The sequence below is a fragment of the Canis lupus genome, chromosome 9 (genome assembly GCF_003254725.2).
Source record: "Canis lupus dingo isolate Sandy chromosome 9, ASM325472v2, whole genome shotgun sequence".
Taxonomy (NCBI): Eukaryota; Metazoa; Chordata; class Mammalia; order Carnivora; family Canidae; genus Canis; species Canis lupus.
Genome location: NC_064251.1, coordinates 12419822 through 12439467, shown reverse-complemented (window position 1 = coordinate 12439467; position 19646 = coordinate 12419822). Strand labels below are relative to the sequence as shown.

At 36.1% G+C, this 19646-nt stretch overlaps 1 protein-coding gene across 9 annotated transcripts in view; it reads left to right on the top strand.

Annotated features, from left to right (window-relative positions):
* Nucleotides 1–19646, top strand: part of CEP112 (centrosomal protein 112) — a 401294-nt gene that overhangs the window by 32818 nt on the left and 348830 nt on the right. For 6 of the 9 annotated variants that reach the window (XR_007412846.1, XR_007412847.1, XM_049113963.1 and 3 more), the window contains exons 5-7: nt 7885–7978; nt 9834–9911; nt 18996–19043. Coding sequence is in view for 7 of the 9 variants with exons in the window: in XM_049113963.1 (XP_048969920.1) it covers nt 7885–7978; nt 9834–9911; nt 18996–19043 (220 nt within the window). In the remaining 2 variants the exon portion in view is untranslated. The remainder of the gene's footprint in view (nt 1–7884; nt 7979–9833; nt 9912–18995; nt 19044–19646) is intronic. The other 3 variants (XM_025436782.3, XM_049113964.1, XM_049113965.1) reach the window with 2 other exon arrangements.

Below are 19646 nucleotides of genomic sequence, written 5' to 3'. Positions count from 1 at the left end.
AACAAGGACTTGAACGATTATTTGTACACCCATGTTCATGGTATCATTATTTGTACTAGCCAAAATGTAGAAGAATTCCAAGTGTTCATTAGTTGATGATTGGAAAGAAAATGTGGTATATGCAGAGAGTGAAGATGAGTGAGCCTTAAAAAGGAAGGAAATTCTGAAGCATTTTATACCATGATGAAACTTGAAGATGCTATGCTAGGGGAAATAAGCCAGTCACAAAAACATGAATACTGTATGTTTCCACTCCTGTGAGGTACCTGAAGTAATGATATTCATAAAAGCAGAAAGTAGGATAGTATTTGCCAATGGCTGCAGGCAAAGAGGAATGGGGTGTTACTGTTTAATAGGTACAGAGTTTTAGTTTGGAAGATGAAAATGCTCTAGAGATGGATGGTGGTGATGGGTGCATAGCAATATGAATGTACTATTTTAAAAAAATATTTTATAATTTGGGAGAGTGTGTGAGTGGATGATCAGGGGGAGGAGCAGAGGGAGAGTGACAAGCAGACTTCGTGTTCAGTGCGGAGCCGGGCATGGGGCTAGATCCCATGACCTTGAGATCATGATCTGAGCTGAAACCAAGAGTTCAATTTCTAACCAACTGAGCCACCCAGGCACCCCTGTGAATGTACTTAATGCCACTAAACTACACTTAAAAATGGTTAAGACAGTAAATTTCATGTGTCTTTTGCCACAATTAAAAGAAAGAGAGAAAACATGAATTAGCATTATCCAGAATGAAAAGGAGACTCCATATGGATTCTGCGCACAGTAAGAATATAAAAAGAATAATATAAACAGCTTTATACCACTGAAAACTTTGACGAAGTGGACATGTTCCTTGAAAGACACAAAACCAACACTGACTCAAGAAGAAATGGGAAATTTGAGTAGCCCTGTTTCCACCAAGGAAACTTAATTTGTAATTAACCACCTTCCCACAAAGAAATCTCCAAACCCACATGGCTTCCTTGGTGAATTTTATCGGGCTTTTATGGAAGAAATACCATCTTGCATGAAATTTTTTTCAGGAAATAGGGAAAAAGGGAATGCTTCCCAACTGATTTTGTTCAGTCAGTATTATGTTGTTTCCAAAAGTAGACAAAGACCTTACAAGAACATAAAACTGTATACCAATATTCCCTCATGGACATAGACTTAAATGTTCTTAATTAGCAAATTGTATCCAGAAAAAGGATAAAAGGGTTATTATATCATGAATGTACATGGTTTAATCCCAGGAACATGAGGGGTTTTGGCACTTCATCACATAAATAATTTAAGAAAGAAAAATCATGTCATCATCTCAGTAGATGCAGAGAAAGCACTTAACATAATGCAACAACTATCCATGATAAAAACTCCCAGTAAGTTAGGAATAGAGGGGAACGTCCTCTGCTCAATTTGTTATCCATGAAAAACCAAAGCAATTATACGTAAAGGAAAGAAAAAGGTAGAGGACTTAACGTTCCTGACTTTTAGAATTAAAGCTACAGTAATAAAGATAGCAGTGTTGGTGAGAAGATAGATAGAGCCATAGATTAGAACAGAAATTCTAGAAATATATCTGCACATATACAGTCAATTGATTTTCCATAAAGATGGCAATGGAATTAAAGGAATTAAATCAAATTATGAGGGAACAACTGGATATCCATATGGGAAAAAATGAAATGGGTTATAGACTTAAATGAAAATGCTAAACCTAGAGAGCTTTTTTTTTTTTTTTTTTAAAGATTTTATTTATTCATGAGAGACACAGACAGAGAGGCAAAGAGAGAAGCAGGCTCCATGCAGGACTTGATCCTGGGTCTCCAGGGTCACGCCCTAGGTCGAAGGTGGCGCTAAACCGCTGAGCCACCCAGGCTGCCCCAACACTAGAGAACTTTGAAAAGAAAACAGAAAGATCTTTGTGACCCAGGAATAGGTAAAGATTACTAAAATAAGTTGTAAAAAAAAAAACCCACAAGAAATAAGTTATAAACTGGACTATTTAAAACTTTTTTCTTTGAGAGACATCATTTGGAAAATCACCTGGCAAGGTACAGAATGGGAGAAAATATTCTAAGTACAAATATGTGACAAAGAACTGTGTCTAGAATATGTGAAGATCTCTTTACAATTCAAGAAAAGTAGACAACCTAATTAATGTGCTAAAGATTTTACAGATATTTCACAAAAGAAAATATATCAATGACTAATATGCGCATGTGAAAAGATGGTCACCATTATTCTTGATCAGGAAAATGAACATGGTTGAGTACAATGTGATATTACCACACATGCATTCGAATGGCTAAATTATAAAGACTTAGAAAGCCAAGTATGCTGATGATGTGATGAAACAGGAAGGCTCATGCAGTGTTGATGAGAATGTAAACTGGCACAATCACTTTGGAAAACAGTTTGTTAATTTTCTAGAAAGTTTAAGATAACTTACCATATATGATTCCATAATTCTATTACCAGATGTTTAGTCAAGACAAATGAAAATGTATGTCCACATAAGTACTTGAATTGGAATGTTCATGGTTTTTTTCATAGTATCTGAAATGTGGGGACAATCAACATGTTCATCAGCATATGAATAAATATGCAAGCTATGGTTCATTCATATTAGGGAATACTACTAATCAATAAAAAGAAATGAACTTTTTAAAAATGAGATTTATTTATTTGAGAGAGAAAGCACATGAATGGGGTGAGGGGTGGGGAAGAGGGAGAGCATCTTTCAAGCAGACTCCCCACTGAACATGGAGGCCCACAAGGGGCTCCATCTCATGATCCATGAGATCATGACCTGAGCTCAAACTAAGAGTTGGATGCTTAACTGACTGAGCCATCCAGGGGCCCTAAGAAATTAAATTTTGTTACATGTAACAATATGGCTGGATCTCAAAAACATTTTCTTCAGGTGGAGAAGCCAGACATAAAAATGTACATACTGTTTGATTCCATGTACATGAGATTCTATTAAATAGGAGTTGTCTGGGTTTGTAGGAGATTGACAACAAAGGAGCTTGAGTCACCTTTGAGTGTGATAGAATCTTTATTGTGATGGTTATATAAGTATTTGTCAAAATTCATCCAACTCTACATTTTAAGTGGATACAGTTTTATTGATATAAATTATACCTCAATAAACTTAATAAAAATCATATCCAGGTATTGTTGAGGCTTCCTTGGTATGGCTTCTTCTAATCTAAACACCTGTGAACTAAAGGAACAAGTGATTTCCTCCACCTCCCAGCCTGGCTATAGCCAACACATGGTAGAGAGCCTGGCAAGCTCCCATTCAAAAACCAGGGAAAATGGGAGACCCATAGTGATGACGATTCTATAGCAATTCTGAAATCTAGCCAGGTATTTGTTTCCTGTTTCTTGATTAGGGTTTAGTGTTTCTTTCTGGGGATGTTCCTCATGACTCTTTGCTGTGTCTTTTGGGCTCTTGGCTTTTCCCTCTCAATTATTATTATTTTTTAACCATAAGGAATGATTTGCTTCCTTAAAGCTGAGTAGTTTTCCTAGCCTCCCTCCTGTTTGTAGGAATTTGGAGAATCAAATGTCTCTTTTCATTTTGAACTCTGTCCCTTTCATATGAAATTAGTCTGATTCAATGGTTTTGAGGCTATGTCTGTGTCCTTTGCCTTTCCTAGGCATACACCTTCTTATAAGCCATAGCTTTCAGAAATGATCACTTGCACTGAGTTTCAGTTTCCTCTCAAGGGCAAGGAACTCCATTTCTGCCTCTGGATTCTTGGTGAGTTTGACTTGTTCCTCTACTTTGGGGAACTTTGATCCCCTTCTACTTCTCCAGAGTAACACTTCCTGCCGTTTCTCGTTGTTTCTGGAACCAGAGCCTGGCAGATCTCAGGTTCCATCCTTTTCATGGCGTTGCATTTTTGTTCTAGCTAAAAAAAGTGACATAGTAAGCTCCTCTTTTAAGCTTTTCTCTGATGCAGTCTTGACTGACATTGTCACTACTATTCCTTTAATTATTATTTCCCCAGTTCCTATTTATTTACTCCTTCTGGAATTCATATTATTTCAGTGTTAGAGATTATGGAACTATCTACTTTATCTCTTGCATTTTCACTTATTATAATTATCCTTTTATTTTTTCCTGTGTGTTATCTGAGTATTTCTTATCCTAGTTTTGTAATTCACTGATTTGATTTCATGTTATTTTATACTTTATTTATTTTTTAAAGATTTTATTTATTCATTCATGAAAGACAGAGAGAGAGAGGCAGAGATAAAAGCAGGCTCCATGCAGGGAGCCCAAAGCGGGACTCCAGGATCACGTCTCGGGCTGAAGGCAGGCACTAGACCGCTGAACCACCCAGGGATCCCCTTATACTATATTTAATCTGTTATTCTCTTCCATTATGATTTTGAAATTTGGTAATCACGTTTTTCATTTTTTTAAAAGATTTTATTTATTTATTCATGAGAAACATACAGAGAGAGAGGCAGACACACAGGCAGAGGGAGAAGCAGGCTCTCCACAAGGAGCCTGATGCGGAACTCCATCCTGGACCTTGGGATCATTCCCTGAGCCAAAGGCAGATGCTCAACTACTGAGCCACCCAGGCATCCCCATGTTTTTCATTTGTAAGCACATTTGTATGATAATAGATTGTTCATTTCCTTTTTACATCTGAAATATCCATTTGAATTGCACTGGTAACACAAATTAAAGTTATATCTAGAAGTTCCCCGTATATCTATATCTATGTCTCTCTCTCTATATATTTATTTTGTAGGAGGACATTTGGTCTTTCTTTAAATCTTACATGTCTTGTGTCTTATCTCTTTATCTTTATGAGGACACGTCTTTGTTTCTTTAGTATTTGGAATCAAGAATAATGTTGAGAGAATGGTTCTGGATTCCTGCTGAAATAGCATTAGGAAAAAGTGAAAGGGAAGAATTTATATTTCCTATAGTTTTACTCCTTCTGAGGAGGAAAGAGGCATTTGGATGTCAGGGAACTTACTAACATAATTACTAATGTTTCTGTGTTAGTTTCAGCACCCTGAAATTGATCAAGCCACATTCCCTGTCTTCTCACTGGCACAAGTACCATAACCATGAGTTCCTGTAATCATGTCCCTTGCACCAGTTGTAGGCTATGTACGAGCATCATGCCTTGCTGTTCTGTGTGGTAGACAGCACCAGTTACTCTTCCTAAAGAGGCTTATGGTGTTGAGCGTTGAGCTTTATCTTCTACCCTCTGTCTCATGGTCACTCTGATCTCTGGCTCCATCACTGTGAGTTTGAACTGTCTTATCTACTTTGAGTTCCAGTAAATGGTGTTTCCAGCTGGAGACAGTCTTAATGGCAAGAAACGGAACTTCTTGCCTAATGTCCATGTCTCTTGTGCCAGCGGATTTTAGCAATTATATGGCCTCCTTCATTAGTTGTCTCAACTGCCAGCGCAAGAAGGTGGCTTCAAGCAGTGCCTCTGCTTTCCTTGGCCTGAATGGGAGCATGGATTAGGGACAATATAATGAATTTAGTGCGGGACACATTGAATTGTAAGAAAGTAGGGCTTTTCAGTTTGTATTTGTAATGGGGTTAGAGGTCGAGAGAGAGCAGTTTGGGTTGGAAATGTTGACTTCGTAATCAAAGCTCCTTGTTATTTGAAACTGATAGTCCTTTTATTTATTTTTTATTTTTTATTTTTTAAAGATTTATTTATTCATGATAGGGAGAGAGAGGCAGAGACACAGGCAGAGGGAGAAGCAGGCTCCATGCCGGGAGCCTGACGCGGGACTCGATCCTGGAACTTCAGGATTGCGCCCTGGGCCAAAGGCAGGCACCAAACTGATGAGCCACCCAGGGATCCCCCTGATAGTCCTTTTATTAGCAGTTTGGATTGTCCAGAGGGAATGCATGTAAAAGGGAAATAAATAAGGTTAGACACAGAGTCCTGAGATTATAGCATACTTGGGGTGGTCAGGGAAGGAAAAGCTGCTAAAGGTTATTGTGAAGGAGATTTCCGAAGAATTGAATGAGAACGGGGGAAGAATGGTTCTACAGAGCCAGTAAATATGGCTTCTTTAAAACACTGTTCCTTATGTTTTGGGGAGATCGACTAGGGTAAGGACACATAGTGGCTCATGTGCTTGAGCAACTAGGAGATCGTTGATGACTTCCCAGCACTTTCGGGATGAGTGGAAGTCAGATTGCAGTTGATTGAAAAGTATACGTCAGGTTAGGACATGGATCTAATAACTTATTTTGAAAACTTATGAAAGGAAAGAGGTGGATTGGTACAGAGGACAGCTACAAGTGAATTAAAAGGATATGTTGTTTTATGTATGCACCCTGTGTAATAAATAGATAAATGTTTCAGTCCTCTTTTTTTATTAATATTTTCTATGAGAATTTCTTTTAATATTTAAGCATTTTTCAATTTTTAAGTTAGCTCTTTTTATGATTGTTTAATCTATTCTTTTTTTTTTTTTTTTTTTTTAAATTTATTTATGATAGTCACAGAGAGAGAAAGAGGGAGAGGCAGAGACACAGGCAGAGGGAGAAGCAGGCTCCATGCACCGAGAGCCCGATGTGGGACTCGATCTCGGGTCTCCAGGATCGCGCCCTGGGCCAAAGGCAGGCGCCAAACCGCTGCGCCACCCAGGGATCCCTGTTTAATCTATTCTTAAAGAAAGACAGGCCAGTGCTTAGTATGATGTATCAGATTGCCTCTTCCTACATCCTTAGTTTTAAATGTTTATATCAGCTCAAGCACATGGGCTAATGAAATTATTCTCAAAATATTACTTCATCTATTTTCTTGTTTGTTCTTAAGTATTTGGATATCTGGGATATTGAGTAGGGGTATAAAAATTAATAGCTCTCTTTAAAACAGCTTTTTCAGATATTCTACATTACTTCGTAACTAGTCTAAGGATTGTTGCTCTTTCAATGTTACTAACAAAAACACATTCATTGTCATCTTGTCTTTTTCAACTACTATTCTGTCCTTGAGAATACTTAGTATGGACCAGTATTTGTGAAGAGAATCCTGATAGGGCTTATGGTTAAAAGTTAGTGACTTTAACTCATTCTTTAATGGTTAATTTCCATTTTATGTATCTTTAAGGAGCTGTTCAGAGGAAAAGATATTCATAATAATGAAACTTTCATTGAAATAGCTTGAGTAAAAATACATGAGAGACTCCAGGCTAAAGTAGAATATTGAGAATGGTATTTTTACACTATATTTTATATTGGAGAAAAGTCTTCTTGTTCAAATTCATTTGGAAGCTTACACTATTTTCCTATTTATACTGTATGTACAACATTTTACCTGAATTAATGTGGTGTATTTTAAATTTAAGACTTTGATTTATCTGTAGTTTCTGACATGGTTTCAAATTAATCCAAATTTTCAGTACACAAGATACTTAAATTTTATATATTTTAATGCTTCATCTTGATGTGCAACATGAATCCAATAACACTTACTAACCTTTTAAAAGAATTATCCTCTCTGAGAATATATGTTTTATTTTTCTCTTGTTCTCTACCTTAGGAAAAGAAGGAGGGAGGAGAAAAGGTTTAAATACATGTAGTTAAAAAAATACATGTAGTTTATTAATAGTTTCACTTAAAAATAGCACTTGTTTGTAAGCAAGTGTGTGGCATTTAGGTGACATTTTACTTATAGTTAAGCCTAAGTGAATTAAAACATAAGAAATACAAATGGTTGTTATTCGCATTTATTTTTTCTTTACTATGGAAACATCATTGTTAAATATAAACAATCATCTGATATCCAGGAGGAAAAAATTAGTAATCCTAGATTTGAATGCCCATGTGTCCTCTGAATTTCCCCCATTCTGATTGTTACTATTTTGGTCTGTTAGTAGGGAGCAATCCACTGCGAACCTCCAAATGAGATCCCATTCTATGAGTCCCACCTCCAGAGAAGATGGACAAAATATTACCCCAAAGAGTTGTGTAAGATCAGATTCTACTTTTGTTTGTTTGTTATTTTAAAATAACTCCACAAATGTTTAATTTCATGTTTGTCAAAATTCCAACAATTATTTGAAAACAGTGAATAAAGTCTAAATGTTTTGGTGAACACCCTGATAGCAAAGAAAATTGTGTTTGGTATATTCCACCTTGTTCCTTCTGCTTTCTCAATGATTCTGAGGCATCATGTGAAGCAGTGTGTTGTTTCTCTTGTGCACTGAAGAATGACTTTGGAAAGCTTCATTTTTTAGTTTTTTTTCCTTTCCCCTTTTACTCAGAGTATATGTGTGTGGGTATGTGTGTGTGTATATAAATGATTAGACATCCAGTGGTCACAAATTTAAGAAACTGGGATTAATTTGTAGTGAAGTAGGGGACATTGCATTTTTGCTGAAAAAGAACTATTTATGTCCTGAAATGTGAATGCCTCTCTTGCATCTAATTACTTAACATGGTTTTGGTTTGAACAAGGTGCTAGTGAGCATTCCAGTTGGCTTTCTAAAGAGAAGAATTTTGTCTGCTTACTATGGCCTTTCTTTTGTAACTCTGGCTTGTCTTGGGTTATGTGACTTTTAGTTACAAAGAGATCATGTGTGATGCGTGACTGTTCAGCAAATATTGCTCCAAACATAACTCACTGCATTTTCTCCAGTGATAGTTTGGAACTTTGGAAAATATTTTAAGGGCAGCGTGTTTTAAATATTTGTGGGTTTATTATCAACCATTACATTCACTTAAAATAAACAAGGCAGGTGCTTTTTCTTGAGAACTTCTTGTTCACAAAGAAAAACAGACAAGAAGCAGGGGACCAACAATATAAATAATAAGGAATTTGAATATGGTATATATAATAAATTCAACATTCTGTTCAATAGAAATTTGGAGATAATAAGATATGAAGAACATTTTAGTATATCTTCATCACTTCAGATAATTTAAATGATTATAGGTAAATAGATTTATTTATTAATAATGAGGTTTTTCTAAAAGCGTGAAAATGCTGTGCCAATAAATTTAATTTCAAAATACATTTTTTGGCTGTACTGTAACATACACATTATTATTATACACAGATTTACTTTTCTAAGTTTCTAGAGCTTTTAGATCATTGCCCATTTCTGGGTACCAATTTTAGACTGTGTTCAGTTAATTATATTTTTAATCGGCTTTGATAAATGTGTAATATAATAAGTTATATGGGAGGAGAAAAAAGCATGCAATTTTAATTTTTTAAAAAGTAAAATTTCACCATTATTGTGTTCTCATGATGTGAATCCAAAGCTTATTTCTCTTTATATTCAGTGTATGAATGAGAATTAATTTCAGAACAAAGAGCTTCTTGGACATCAACACAAACTTCCCTGTTAACTAATTTTAAGGATTATAAATAATTCATCTTTTCAAGTGTTTCCCCACCCCCCTTTAAAGCTACTGTGGTATACCACAATTAAAACTTTTTGTAAAAGAACTTAAAGAGAAGAATCTGGATTAATTTTTAAAAAGTTCTTTTGATGTGTTTTTTTTTTTTTTTTGAATCTAGTTACTATGCGAATATATTGGAAGGCACCTCATAGCCCTCAGTAGCTATAATAAACAGTCATTACTTAGAATTGAGAACTCTAGCTCAGCTGACATAAACCTTTCCTCTGAGGGTGATGCACCACCACCAGAAAAGCACACAAAATTTTTCATTACTTTGAATGACATATATTTTGTCCTGTTTTCTGTCTTTTCTGTTTTCTTTCTTTTCCCCTCACTCCCTCTCTCCCTCGTTCGTTTTTGCTTTTATTTCTTCCTTCCTTCTCCCCCTTCTTGTCTTTTGTCTTTTGTCTTTCAGGAAGCTCATTCCAAAAAATCTGCTGTTTCTTTGGATGACAGCGACATTGAAGCTCGCCTTAATAGTTGGAATCTTGGGGTAAAAAAAAGTACTTGTTTTATGTATGTATATTAATGTAGGAGAATCGTATTATATTTGTAAAACATCTCAACTAATTCTGTTTAGTGAATATTATTGGATGTCAGCCATTCAGTACTGCGGTGGTACTGTGGGAGAAGGACTTTGAGTACAGGAAAGAGAAAGAACATTCCAAAGAAGCATAAAACAGCCCCTGCCCTCAACAAGCTGATTTTCTCATTGGTAAAATAGAAGATATACACATAAGTCATTAAATAATAATTTAAGATAGTATATGGTGAAATATTAAAATGAATTAGAAAGTACAATACTAAAGTGGTGGAACAGGGAGGGAGGACTTGGAGAAGCAAGGTCATTTGGGTAAAAAAAAAAAAATGGGAGATTTCCTGGATGAGCTGCCATCATGGGCAGCAGTTTAGAGATACAGAGGCCGAGAGGGGCATGGATGTATCTGGATAGCTGTGGAGGTACAGAGCTGGGAAGAGAGAGGTATGAAGGAACATGTGGTGTAAGTCACTTGACATGACGGGATCTTTGGGATTAATGTAGGGGATTAGTGGGCAGTGTTAATCAGGCTGGATTGTATTGGAGCTTTGATTGCTAGATGGAGTGATTTAGCTTTTACATTTTAGGCAATAGTGAGCCATAGAGGTTTATTTTTTCCTTCCACGGTCCACTCTACATGATGCTGTTTAAATGCTCTGAGGAAATGAAAAGGGGTTTAGAGCAATTTTTATCACATTTTGTTATTAATTAAATAATTTGTAATTTGAAAATTGAAAAGTATAGAAAATCAGAGGAATAAAGTATGTTTGAAAATCCTAACACTGAGAGATGGCTTAACCTTGCGTTCTATATATCCTCCCTTTCTTTTTTCCCCTGTATTTACACAATTAAACTTTAAACAAAATTGGGGTTATAAATATTATTTTGTGCTGTTTTAAATTTGCTATAGGTTTATAATAGTTCTATAAATATGAATATTAACAATAGCACTAATTTTTCTTTTGGATGGGTATTACATAACTTATTTAAGCATTCTGTTGTTTTTGGACATTTTGGTTGCTCTCAGTTTGCGGCTAATATAAGTAACATATAAGTAATACTGCCGTAAAATTTCCTACAGATTCTTTGTATACATTTTTGGTTGCTTTCTCAGGTTACATCCCTTCTAGGCACCTGCCTCCAGATGGTATATACCAGTTTATTCTCCAACTAGCAGTATATAAGATTATCTATTTCTTACTTCTTCACTGCACATTAGGGATTGTTGTTTTTAAAAACGTAAAACCTTTCCTCCTAATAATGGTCTTTAATGAAAGCAGTGCTTTAGGAAAATTGACTTGGTGGCATTTTGAAGGTTGTGTTGAGTGTGAATAGAAATTGGAGAAAGGGAACCAATCATCTTTTTGGTGTTTGTGATGAATACCACATTAGTATGATTTCTGTGAAGATGGCAAGTATTGAAAAAAAGACATTTCAAAGAGGGTAAAAGATGCTAGCGACTGATTGGTGAGCTGACCAGAAGGGCACCTAAAGGTTTACTTCTAGGAAATGGGAACATTGGTTCTCTGTCAGCTTCATGAGACTCGAGGGCTGGAATCCTATTTCATAGCCACACGGTGCCGGGTGGTGGCTGCACCCAGAGGCTGGACAGCCAGTCTTCAGGGGACAGAGTAAGGACAGCTGGCTCCTGCAAGGGACATGAGTAGAAGGTAGGGCATGGATAAGAATTTAAAGCAATGTGAATCTTCTAGCCATTTTGGGAGCATGTTAGCTAAAGAGAAGAGAGAGAATTAATAACAAGAGGGGAATAATAAGTCAAAAGAAACACACTGTTATGTTTGAAGGTGGAGCAGAAGCTGCCACTGGAGGGCAGGCCTAAGTTACGAGTGTGGGAGAAGAGCACAGGAAATCCCCCAGAAAGAAATATTTTTGTTATTTGCCAGAAAGCAATATTAAAGTGAAAAGTGAAATCCTGGGCTATCCTTTTAAACTTGCCTTTGCCCTTAGCCATTTGAAACTTCTGATGTACATTTCTTAGCACAGAGAGTACTTTGCCTGATTATTTAACTGTTCAGTGGATTGAATTCATATAATAAAATTAAAATAAAACATCTAAAATATTTTGAGGTAATGCCTGAAAACTAGGTCTGCCTGGGTTTGTTTCACACTTTTATTGTTCAAAGGATGCACTAACATTGTAAAATATGAAAGTCTTGCATTTTTATATATTTATAACATATATACATTAATCAGGCTGAACTATATCTTTTGATCACAGTAGAATAATTTAAGAATCCAGTGTATTAAAAAGCTTAGATTTTACTTTGATTTTAGTTTTGTACGAGAACGTGTGATGGATTTTTTTTCTTTCTTCCTGTGAATGATGGTTAATAGTAGTTAATTTTAGTGCTCTATGCCAGGGGTGCATTTTTTATATTGCTGGCATGACTTTCATACGCCTTCGTTCAGGTGCATTAGATGTTCTAGAATTTGAATTTTCTAGCTTTTGTTAAAAATACATTTTTTTCCTGCAAATATATTCTTTCTTTCTCCCGGGAGTGTTAGTATTTTTTTTTTTAAGGAATACATAATTCAAATAGAGAGATTTATTTATTAAACCTAGCAATTAAATTTTCCTCCTGTATTTTTTTCTTACTCTTTAAACATTTAACCTTTAGTTTTGGGGAAACGTTCTTACTGTGCCATATAATTGATATATTCCATGCTTGACTGTCTTTATGTAAATTTTTTTTTTTCCGTTTTATTTTTCTGAGGCCCTGGTAGAGAGCTGGGAGGAGGACTTTCCTGGACCTTCCATTCTAGTTATTAGTCACCTGCCCACTGCCGCCATTGGCCTATGCACTGACTGTAAAATCTCACTCTCACCAGAAGCAGAGGAATAGTGAGGACTCTCTTTGCTACTTTGCCCCAGAGCAGGATCCAGGAGGAGTATGGAATTAGCACAGGGATTGCTCTCAGGAATAGGCAGTGGGAGCTGGGTGAGGTTAGCAGAAGTGAGTGCCCCTTAGATCCCGCAAGTAGCTCCAGCGGGTGGACAGCGCCCTAGAGTTAGGCAGACCCAGCTGGAGGTCAGGGGCCATTAGGGAGGAGTGAACCTTTCTGCCGAGGGCTAGGGGTTACCTGTGAGCTGTTAGCAAGTGGGGATATGCCTTTACTGTCCTTGTGGGAAGCCTGGCTGTTCTGCTCCCTGGGGCCTTCTTCACTGTGGCTGTTGGGAACTGTCTTAATCAGACACCAGGGACAGCTGTCAGGCTGGTGTAGCAGACAAAAGAATATGAGTAAGACCAAAGAGTAGGTTGAGATGAGCGATTCCAGTAGATGAGCTGCCCAACTTGTTGACCCTCAGAATTGCGAGCTAAATAAAATGGTTGTAGTTTGAAGCTGTGAAGGTTTGGGGTAATTTGTGGTGTAGCAGAAAGCTAATTAATACAGATACTGCCTAATGATTTTCTGAAGTGACTGTGCTGGTTTTCATCAGCAGCAGCAAAGTGCCGGCTTCTGAGAGTCTACTTTCTCTTCAATCCTTGGTATGGTCAGTTAATTTTTTTTTTTTTTACTTAAAAAAATTTAGCCTTTCTTAAGAGTGGTTAGTAACATTGCGTTATGTGGTTTTAATATGTATTTTCCTGGTGACTAACACAGTTAGGTGACTTTTCCTATGTTCGTGACAGTTTAGATGGTCTCTGGGAGTCAAGTGCCTACTTGTGGCTTTACCAGTTTTTCTGTTGGGTTGTTTGCCTTTTTCATACTGGTATGTCAGAGCTTTGTATCTATTCTGGGTAAGAGTCCTTTTGGACTAAGTATAAATAGTTTCTCCTACTTTGTTGCTTTCCTTTAATCTCTTACTGGTGTCTTTGATGAACAGAAAAATTAAATTTTAATGCAGTTCATTTTCTCATTTTTTCATTATGTGATTAATGCTGTTTTGTGCTCCATTTAAGATCTTTGACTACCTTAAGGTCCTGAAGATGTTCTTCTCTGTTTTCTCCTAGCAGCCCTATGGTTTTACTTTTTCTATTTAGATTACATCCCATCTGGAGGTGATCTGGGTATATGGTATAAGATAGGGTGTTAAGATTTATTTTTGTTCCTTATGTCTATCCAGGTGACACTCTCACATATTGTAAAGACTCATCCTGCTGTACTACAGTGTTATTTGTCTCATAGATCAGGTGACAGTACATGTCTTTCTGTTTCCATTCTGTTCCTTTGGCTTATTTGCTTTTCCTCATGCCAATAGACTGTGCCTTTATGTCTGTATTTAATTTGTGCTCACTAAATGTTGAAATGTGAGTAAACCAACGAATCAGCCTCCATTTGTAGTATTATTTCTGAGGAAAAACGTTTTTCAAGTTTTAAAATGTTGACTTAAAAAACACTATTTTGGAGCGTAATTGATTTGACATTGAGGACTGAATTTATTTTATGCTATTGAGAGAATTTTGGCAGTTCTGACTGATGCCATGACCTAAAAACATTTATTTTAGTTGTGGTGCTAGTAATATATTGCTTGGTAATGTCCTTTCCTTTAAGGCGGCTAAAATATCAGATAAAATATCTATTTTTCTAGAATCATAGAACATCTTTAATTGGTCAACATTAGTCTATAGGGGTATTTGATCAGTTTGACCAAAATCCTGAATAATCCAAAGAAACTGGCAGAGCCCTTTGTAATCAAACAAATTGGCTAAAACACTAACCAAAATAGAATATTAAAAGCAGTTTTCATTAGAAAGAATTCAGATATCTGTATTTGTGTCTAGTTTAAACTATTACATATTTTATTACTGTGATTCTATTTGCTCTCTAAATAAGAAGTGTTTGGTCATGTGATTCATTCCTGCTATTGGAACTTAATTTTTTTGGCTTTGTTTTCTGTATAATATTTTGTTAGACTTTAGTGTTTCACATACATCTTTTCTATCTTCTATTTTGGACATTCTTTATTGTGGTCTTCTTTCCTGAGGTATTATGAGAGAACAAGAAATTTTCTAAAAGAACATGAAAAAAATGTTAAGACTGTTTACAGATTGCTTCAAGTCCATTACTGGTAGGTTACAAAGTGGGAACATTTAACTTCAAAGCACATCTGGCTGCTGTTATAAAATCAGAAAATAGATTGCTTATTTCCCCCAAATAGACGCAAGAACATGCTTTACTATGGATAATTCTCATTACATATTGAAAGTGGTAATGAGACAAACTCAATGTATTGTAAATGAACAACAACAGATTCATAAATGTTTACAGTGTTCATTATTGTTTTTAAATATTATAATAGACTTTTTCTTTTCTTTTCTTTTTTTTTTGGTCAGCTTGAGAAAGGAAATTTATGATAACAGAATGAGTCTTTAACTTCTGTATTTAAATGGCTTTTAAAGATGCAGAGGATGAAACAGGAGTCACTTCTCCATAGTTGAAAGGCTACATTGTAATTAGCTAAACCAATATTTTGTACTCCGCTTGTAAATGTAGAGCTGTGTCAAAATAAGTCACAGATGGTTTTCTTGGCTTTGGTTTTAAATTTTAAGCTTAATTAGAGCTTGAGCATCTTTGAGAATTCCGTTTCCCCCGCCTTTATTTTTCCCCTTCTATTTAATTCTGCTTCATGAATTAGGGTTTTATATATTTGCAGATATGGGTGTGTCTTTGAAGAACTTACTTTCTAGGCTGTTTTTATCCATTCCAAAAATAGAGAATGGTTACTTACTTTTCATATATATACCTTCAGACAATAAATATTTATTGAGTGCACTTTGCTGCCTCCTGGAAATTTGCTGCCTCTATTTTTCAAAAAGCTGTGTATATATAGTACAGTGTTATTTACTAAATGTGCCTCTTCCTCTGGGTGATATTTAAGTGGGTTTTATTATTATCTCCACTTAATAAATGTTTTCCAAAGTAAATGTACAAATGCATACACCCACTAGTGGTACACCATCTGAAACACTTTTATTTTCAGATTTTTAATGTGTTACCAATCAGGTGGCTATAAAATGCTATTTCACTGTGGTATTACTTTACATTTTCATTGGAAAAGATTGCACATATATTCATATGTGTAATAGTCATACAAATTTCTTCATCAGTAAATTGTGTCTCATATTTTTCCCATTAAAAAACCTGTATTCTTTCATTAAATTTTAAAGACCTTTTTTACGTATTTTGAGACTGATAATTTGTTCAAACATCTCCAGTTTATGGTTTATCTTTTCATTTTATTTATGATATATTTTTTGGAGTAAGTTCTTGCCTAGTCAAATTTATTAATTTTTTGTTTATGCTTTTTGGATTTTTTTGTCTCTTGCGTAAGAAATCTTTTCTGTTTTGGCCATAAGTCATTCTTTTTTTTTTTTTTTCTTAGCAAGTGAAGGGGAGTGGGGGATGGGGTGAGGAGGGGCAGAGGAGAGAGAAAGAGAGAATTTTAAGCAGACTCCACACCCAGCAGGTGCTCCATGAGGGGCTCAATCTCACAACCCTGAGACCATGACCTGAGCTGAAATCAAGAGATGGATGCTTAACCAACTGAGCCACCCGGTGCCTTAAGTCATTCTTTTAAGTTGTCTTCTGAAAGGTTTGGGTTCTGCTTTTATTTTATTTACTTATTTTTAAAAAGATTTTATTTATTTATTCATGAGAGATACAGAGAGACACAGAGAGAGGCAGAGGCATAGGCAGAGGGGAGAAGCAGGCTCCATGCAGGGAACCCGACGTGGGACTGATCCCTGGACTCCAGGACCACACCCTGGGCTGAAGGCAGGCGCTAAACTGCTGAGCCACCCAGGCACCCCGTAGGGTCCTTTTTCTATAGCTCTTCCTTTCTTTCCCTTCACCATGGAGAAACTTCCTTCCAAGGGGCCTGTCTCTCCTGCAGAAGTGGTTCCCTCGTAAGAACCTTCTCTGGTTCTTTATAGTTTTTCACACCCTTCTTTTGATTCTCCTGTCTCCAGCTCTCTGATCCATCAGGTATTTTGTACGACTCACTCACGTAAGGTAGACCACTCTCCTTCTACAAGTCAATATTTGATGACACTTATATTCCAATACCACTGGGACCCTGAGGCACTTCCTTTTTGTTCCATTCCGTCACTCTGGTTTAGCTTAGGATCTTATTCTGCTGATCCGTGATCTTTCTTTGGCCACTTAAATGTAAGTCAAAGGTTTTAGTAATTTCTCCTTATTATGATGTAGGCATAGGTGATGGGTGTTTTTATGTGCTGTCTTTGGTGATCTTTACGGGTTTTTGAGGATGGGGAGAGAAATATCAATTCAGACAGTTGTCATTACTTTATAGGAATCAGCCTTCAGGCAAAAGAAAATTATTTTGTAAATTACTCCTTATCTAAGTGTTAAAATATAGTTAACTATTCAGATTCTATCTGTTGCTAGAGAGGCTTTTATGTTTTTTAAAATGAATAATCAGTTCTATTTTTAATTTTGTTGCCTCTGTATTCTTTTAGTAGTTGGCCCTTTATTCATCCTTATCTTTATTATCAACTTGAGCATGGATTATCTTCTATGATTATTAACTATAATAAATTGTTTGAGGAGCTTTCTGAAAACATAGTGAGATTTTGGAGGAGTAGATCCTGATAATATATGTTTAACAAAGTTTGTCAGTTGGTGCCAATGGTATACTTCAGGGTAAAAACAATTATCCTAGTTTGAAGTCATGGTTAGTGTCACGCATAAAATCAAGGTGCTATTCAGTCAATGGTTTCAGGACATATAGTTCTAGGACACACGTGTGTACACGTTATGTTTATGTTATTGTACATTTTGAGATTATCTATGTCATAAATTATAAGTTTAAGATGTCAGATTAGAATTTCATGATAATGATTTTTAATTATCACTTCATTTATGAATGAAATAGTTGAAATAATAATGAATGTTTCTAATTTATCATATAGTATATTCATTCACTAAATATTTCCTCAAAAGCCTACTATGAGTTAGATATTATGGTATTTCTAGGAATACAAAATTGAGAAGCCATTATCTTTGCATTTATTGTGCACAAAGGCAGATGTGGAGACATACTGATAAACACTTAGAATGTGCTATGAGAGACACGTTAGGATAGTTTAGAAGCTTGATAAGAGGGTGGGATCAGGTACATTTTGCCCCTTCCTTCCTTCCTCCCTCCCTCCCTCCCTCCCTCTCTCTTTTCCTTCCTTCCTTCCTTCCTTTCTTCTTAATGAATATTTGTTGGGCCCCTACCTGCCAGGCCCTGTGGTAGATGCTTGGGATAGATGGGTTGTGACAGTCATAATCTGTTTTCAGAGTTTTTACTCTTTTATAGAAGACAGATGTTTGATTATAAAAGGGTACAATTGAAGTAGTAGAAACTTAATTAAATTTCCTGGGGAAGAGTCTTGAATAAGTGAACAATAAGAAGTTGGGAGAATGATTTCATAGGTTGCAAAGATTCAGATTTGGGAAAGAATGTAGTGCTTTTAAAGGTAAAACAAGACGTTTGGTGTTCTTAGAGTACAGGGTATACTGAGGGGGTAGATGAGCCTGGAAGGTAGATATAGGAGTAGTCCCAAAGCAATTCTCTACTCTAGTAGAGAGGTAATTCTCTACCTTTTCTGGAGGCAAATATAAGGATTCATGCACTGAACCTGCCTGGCTGTGTAATAATTAAAATGAGACTTGAAAGATGAATAGGTGCATGCTTATTGAGGTTAGAGGGGCATAGAGTTGTGCCTAGGGGTAGAGGGGCACAAGAAGACTACTGTATTTCAGCAGTGTAAGTCACCAAGGTTCTGGGAATCTAAAACTTGTTGGGAGGAGTAGTGGAAATGAAGCTGAGCAGTTAGGCTGTGAGAGGATCACGATGGTGCATTTCTGTCTGCAAAGAGTTTATGTTTTATATTTTGTTAGTGGACTACTAAAAATATATTATGCAATACCCATCCTAAAACACTAAGTATTAAGACATATAGAAAATGTTTTCATATACCAACTTAATTCTGTATTTTATCAAATAATTAAAACTCAAAAATAGTATTAATAATTAATAAATTATTAATTTCTATCTTGAATTTTCAGATAGAAAATCCTCGATACCTGAGACAGAAACCAATCCCAGTTTCTTTGGTAGGTGAGAATTTCATTGGACTTTTCCTATGGACAGATTTTTTTTTTAAAAAAGATTTTATTTATTCATTGAAGAGGGAAAAGAGAGCACATGCACAAGCTGGGAGAGGGGTAGAGGAAGAGGGAGAAAGAATCCCATGCAGACTCCACAAATGTGGAGTCTGATGTGGGGCTCATCTCAATCCTGAGATGATGACCTGAGCTGAAATTAAATAGAGTGCTCAATTGCCTGAGCCACCTAGTGCCCTCTTATGGACAGATACTTTTCTTTTTCTTTAAAAAATTTTTTTAAAAGATTATTTATTTATTTATTCATAGAGATGCAGAGAGAGAGAGAGAGGCAGAGACACAGGCAGAGGGAGAAGCAGGCTCTATGCAGAGAGCCTGATGTGGGACTCGATCCAGGGTCTCCAGGATCACGCCCTGGGCTGCAGGCGGCGCTAAACCGCTGCGCCACCAGGGCTGCCCTGGACAGATACTTTTCAATAAAGTAATCATTAAGTCATTACAGAAAAGAACACTAGTCCACATTATGAAGTTTAATAGTCTTATTAATCCTATCACTTGTGGATGAATAAATCACTTTTTTCTCCAATGCTTGTA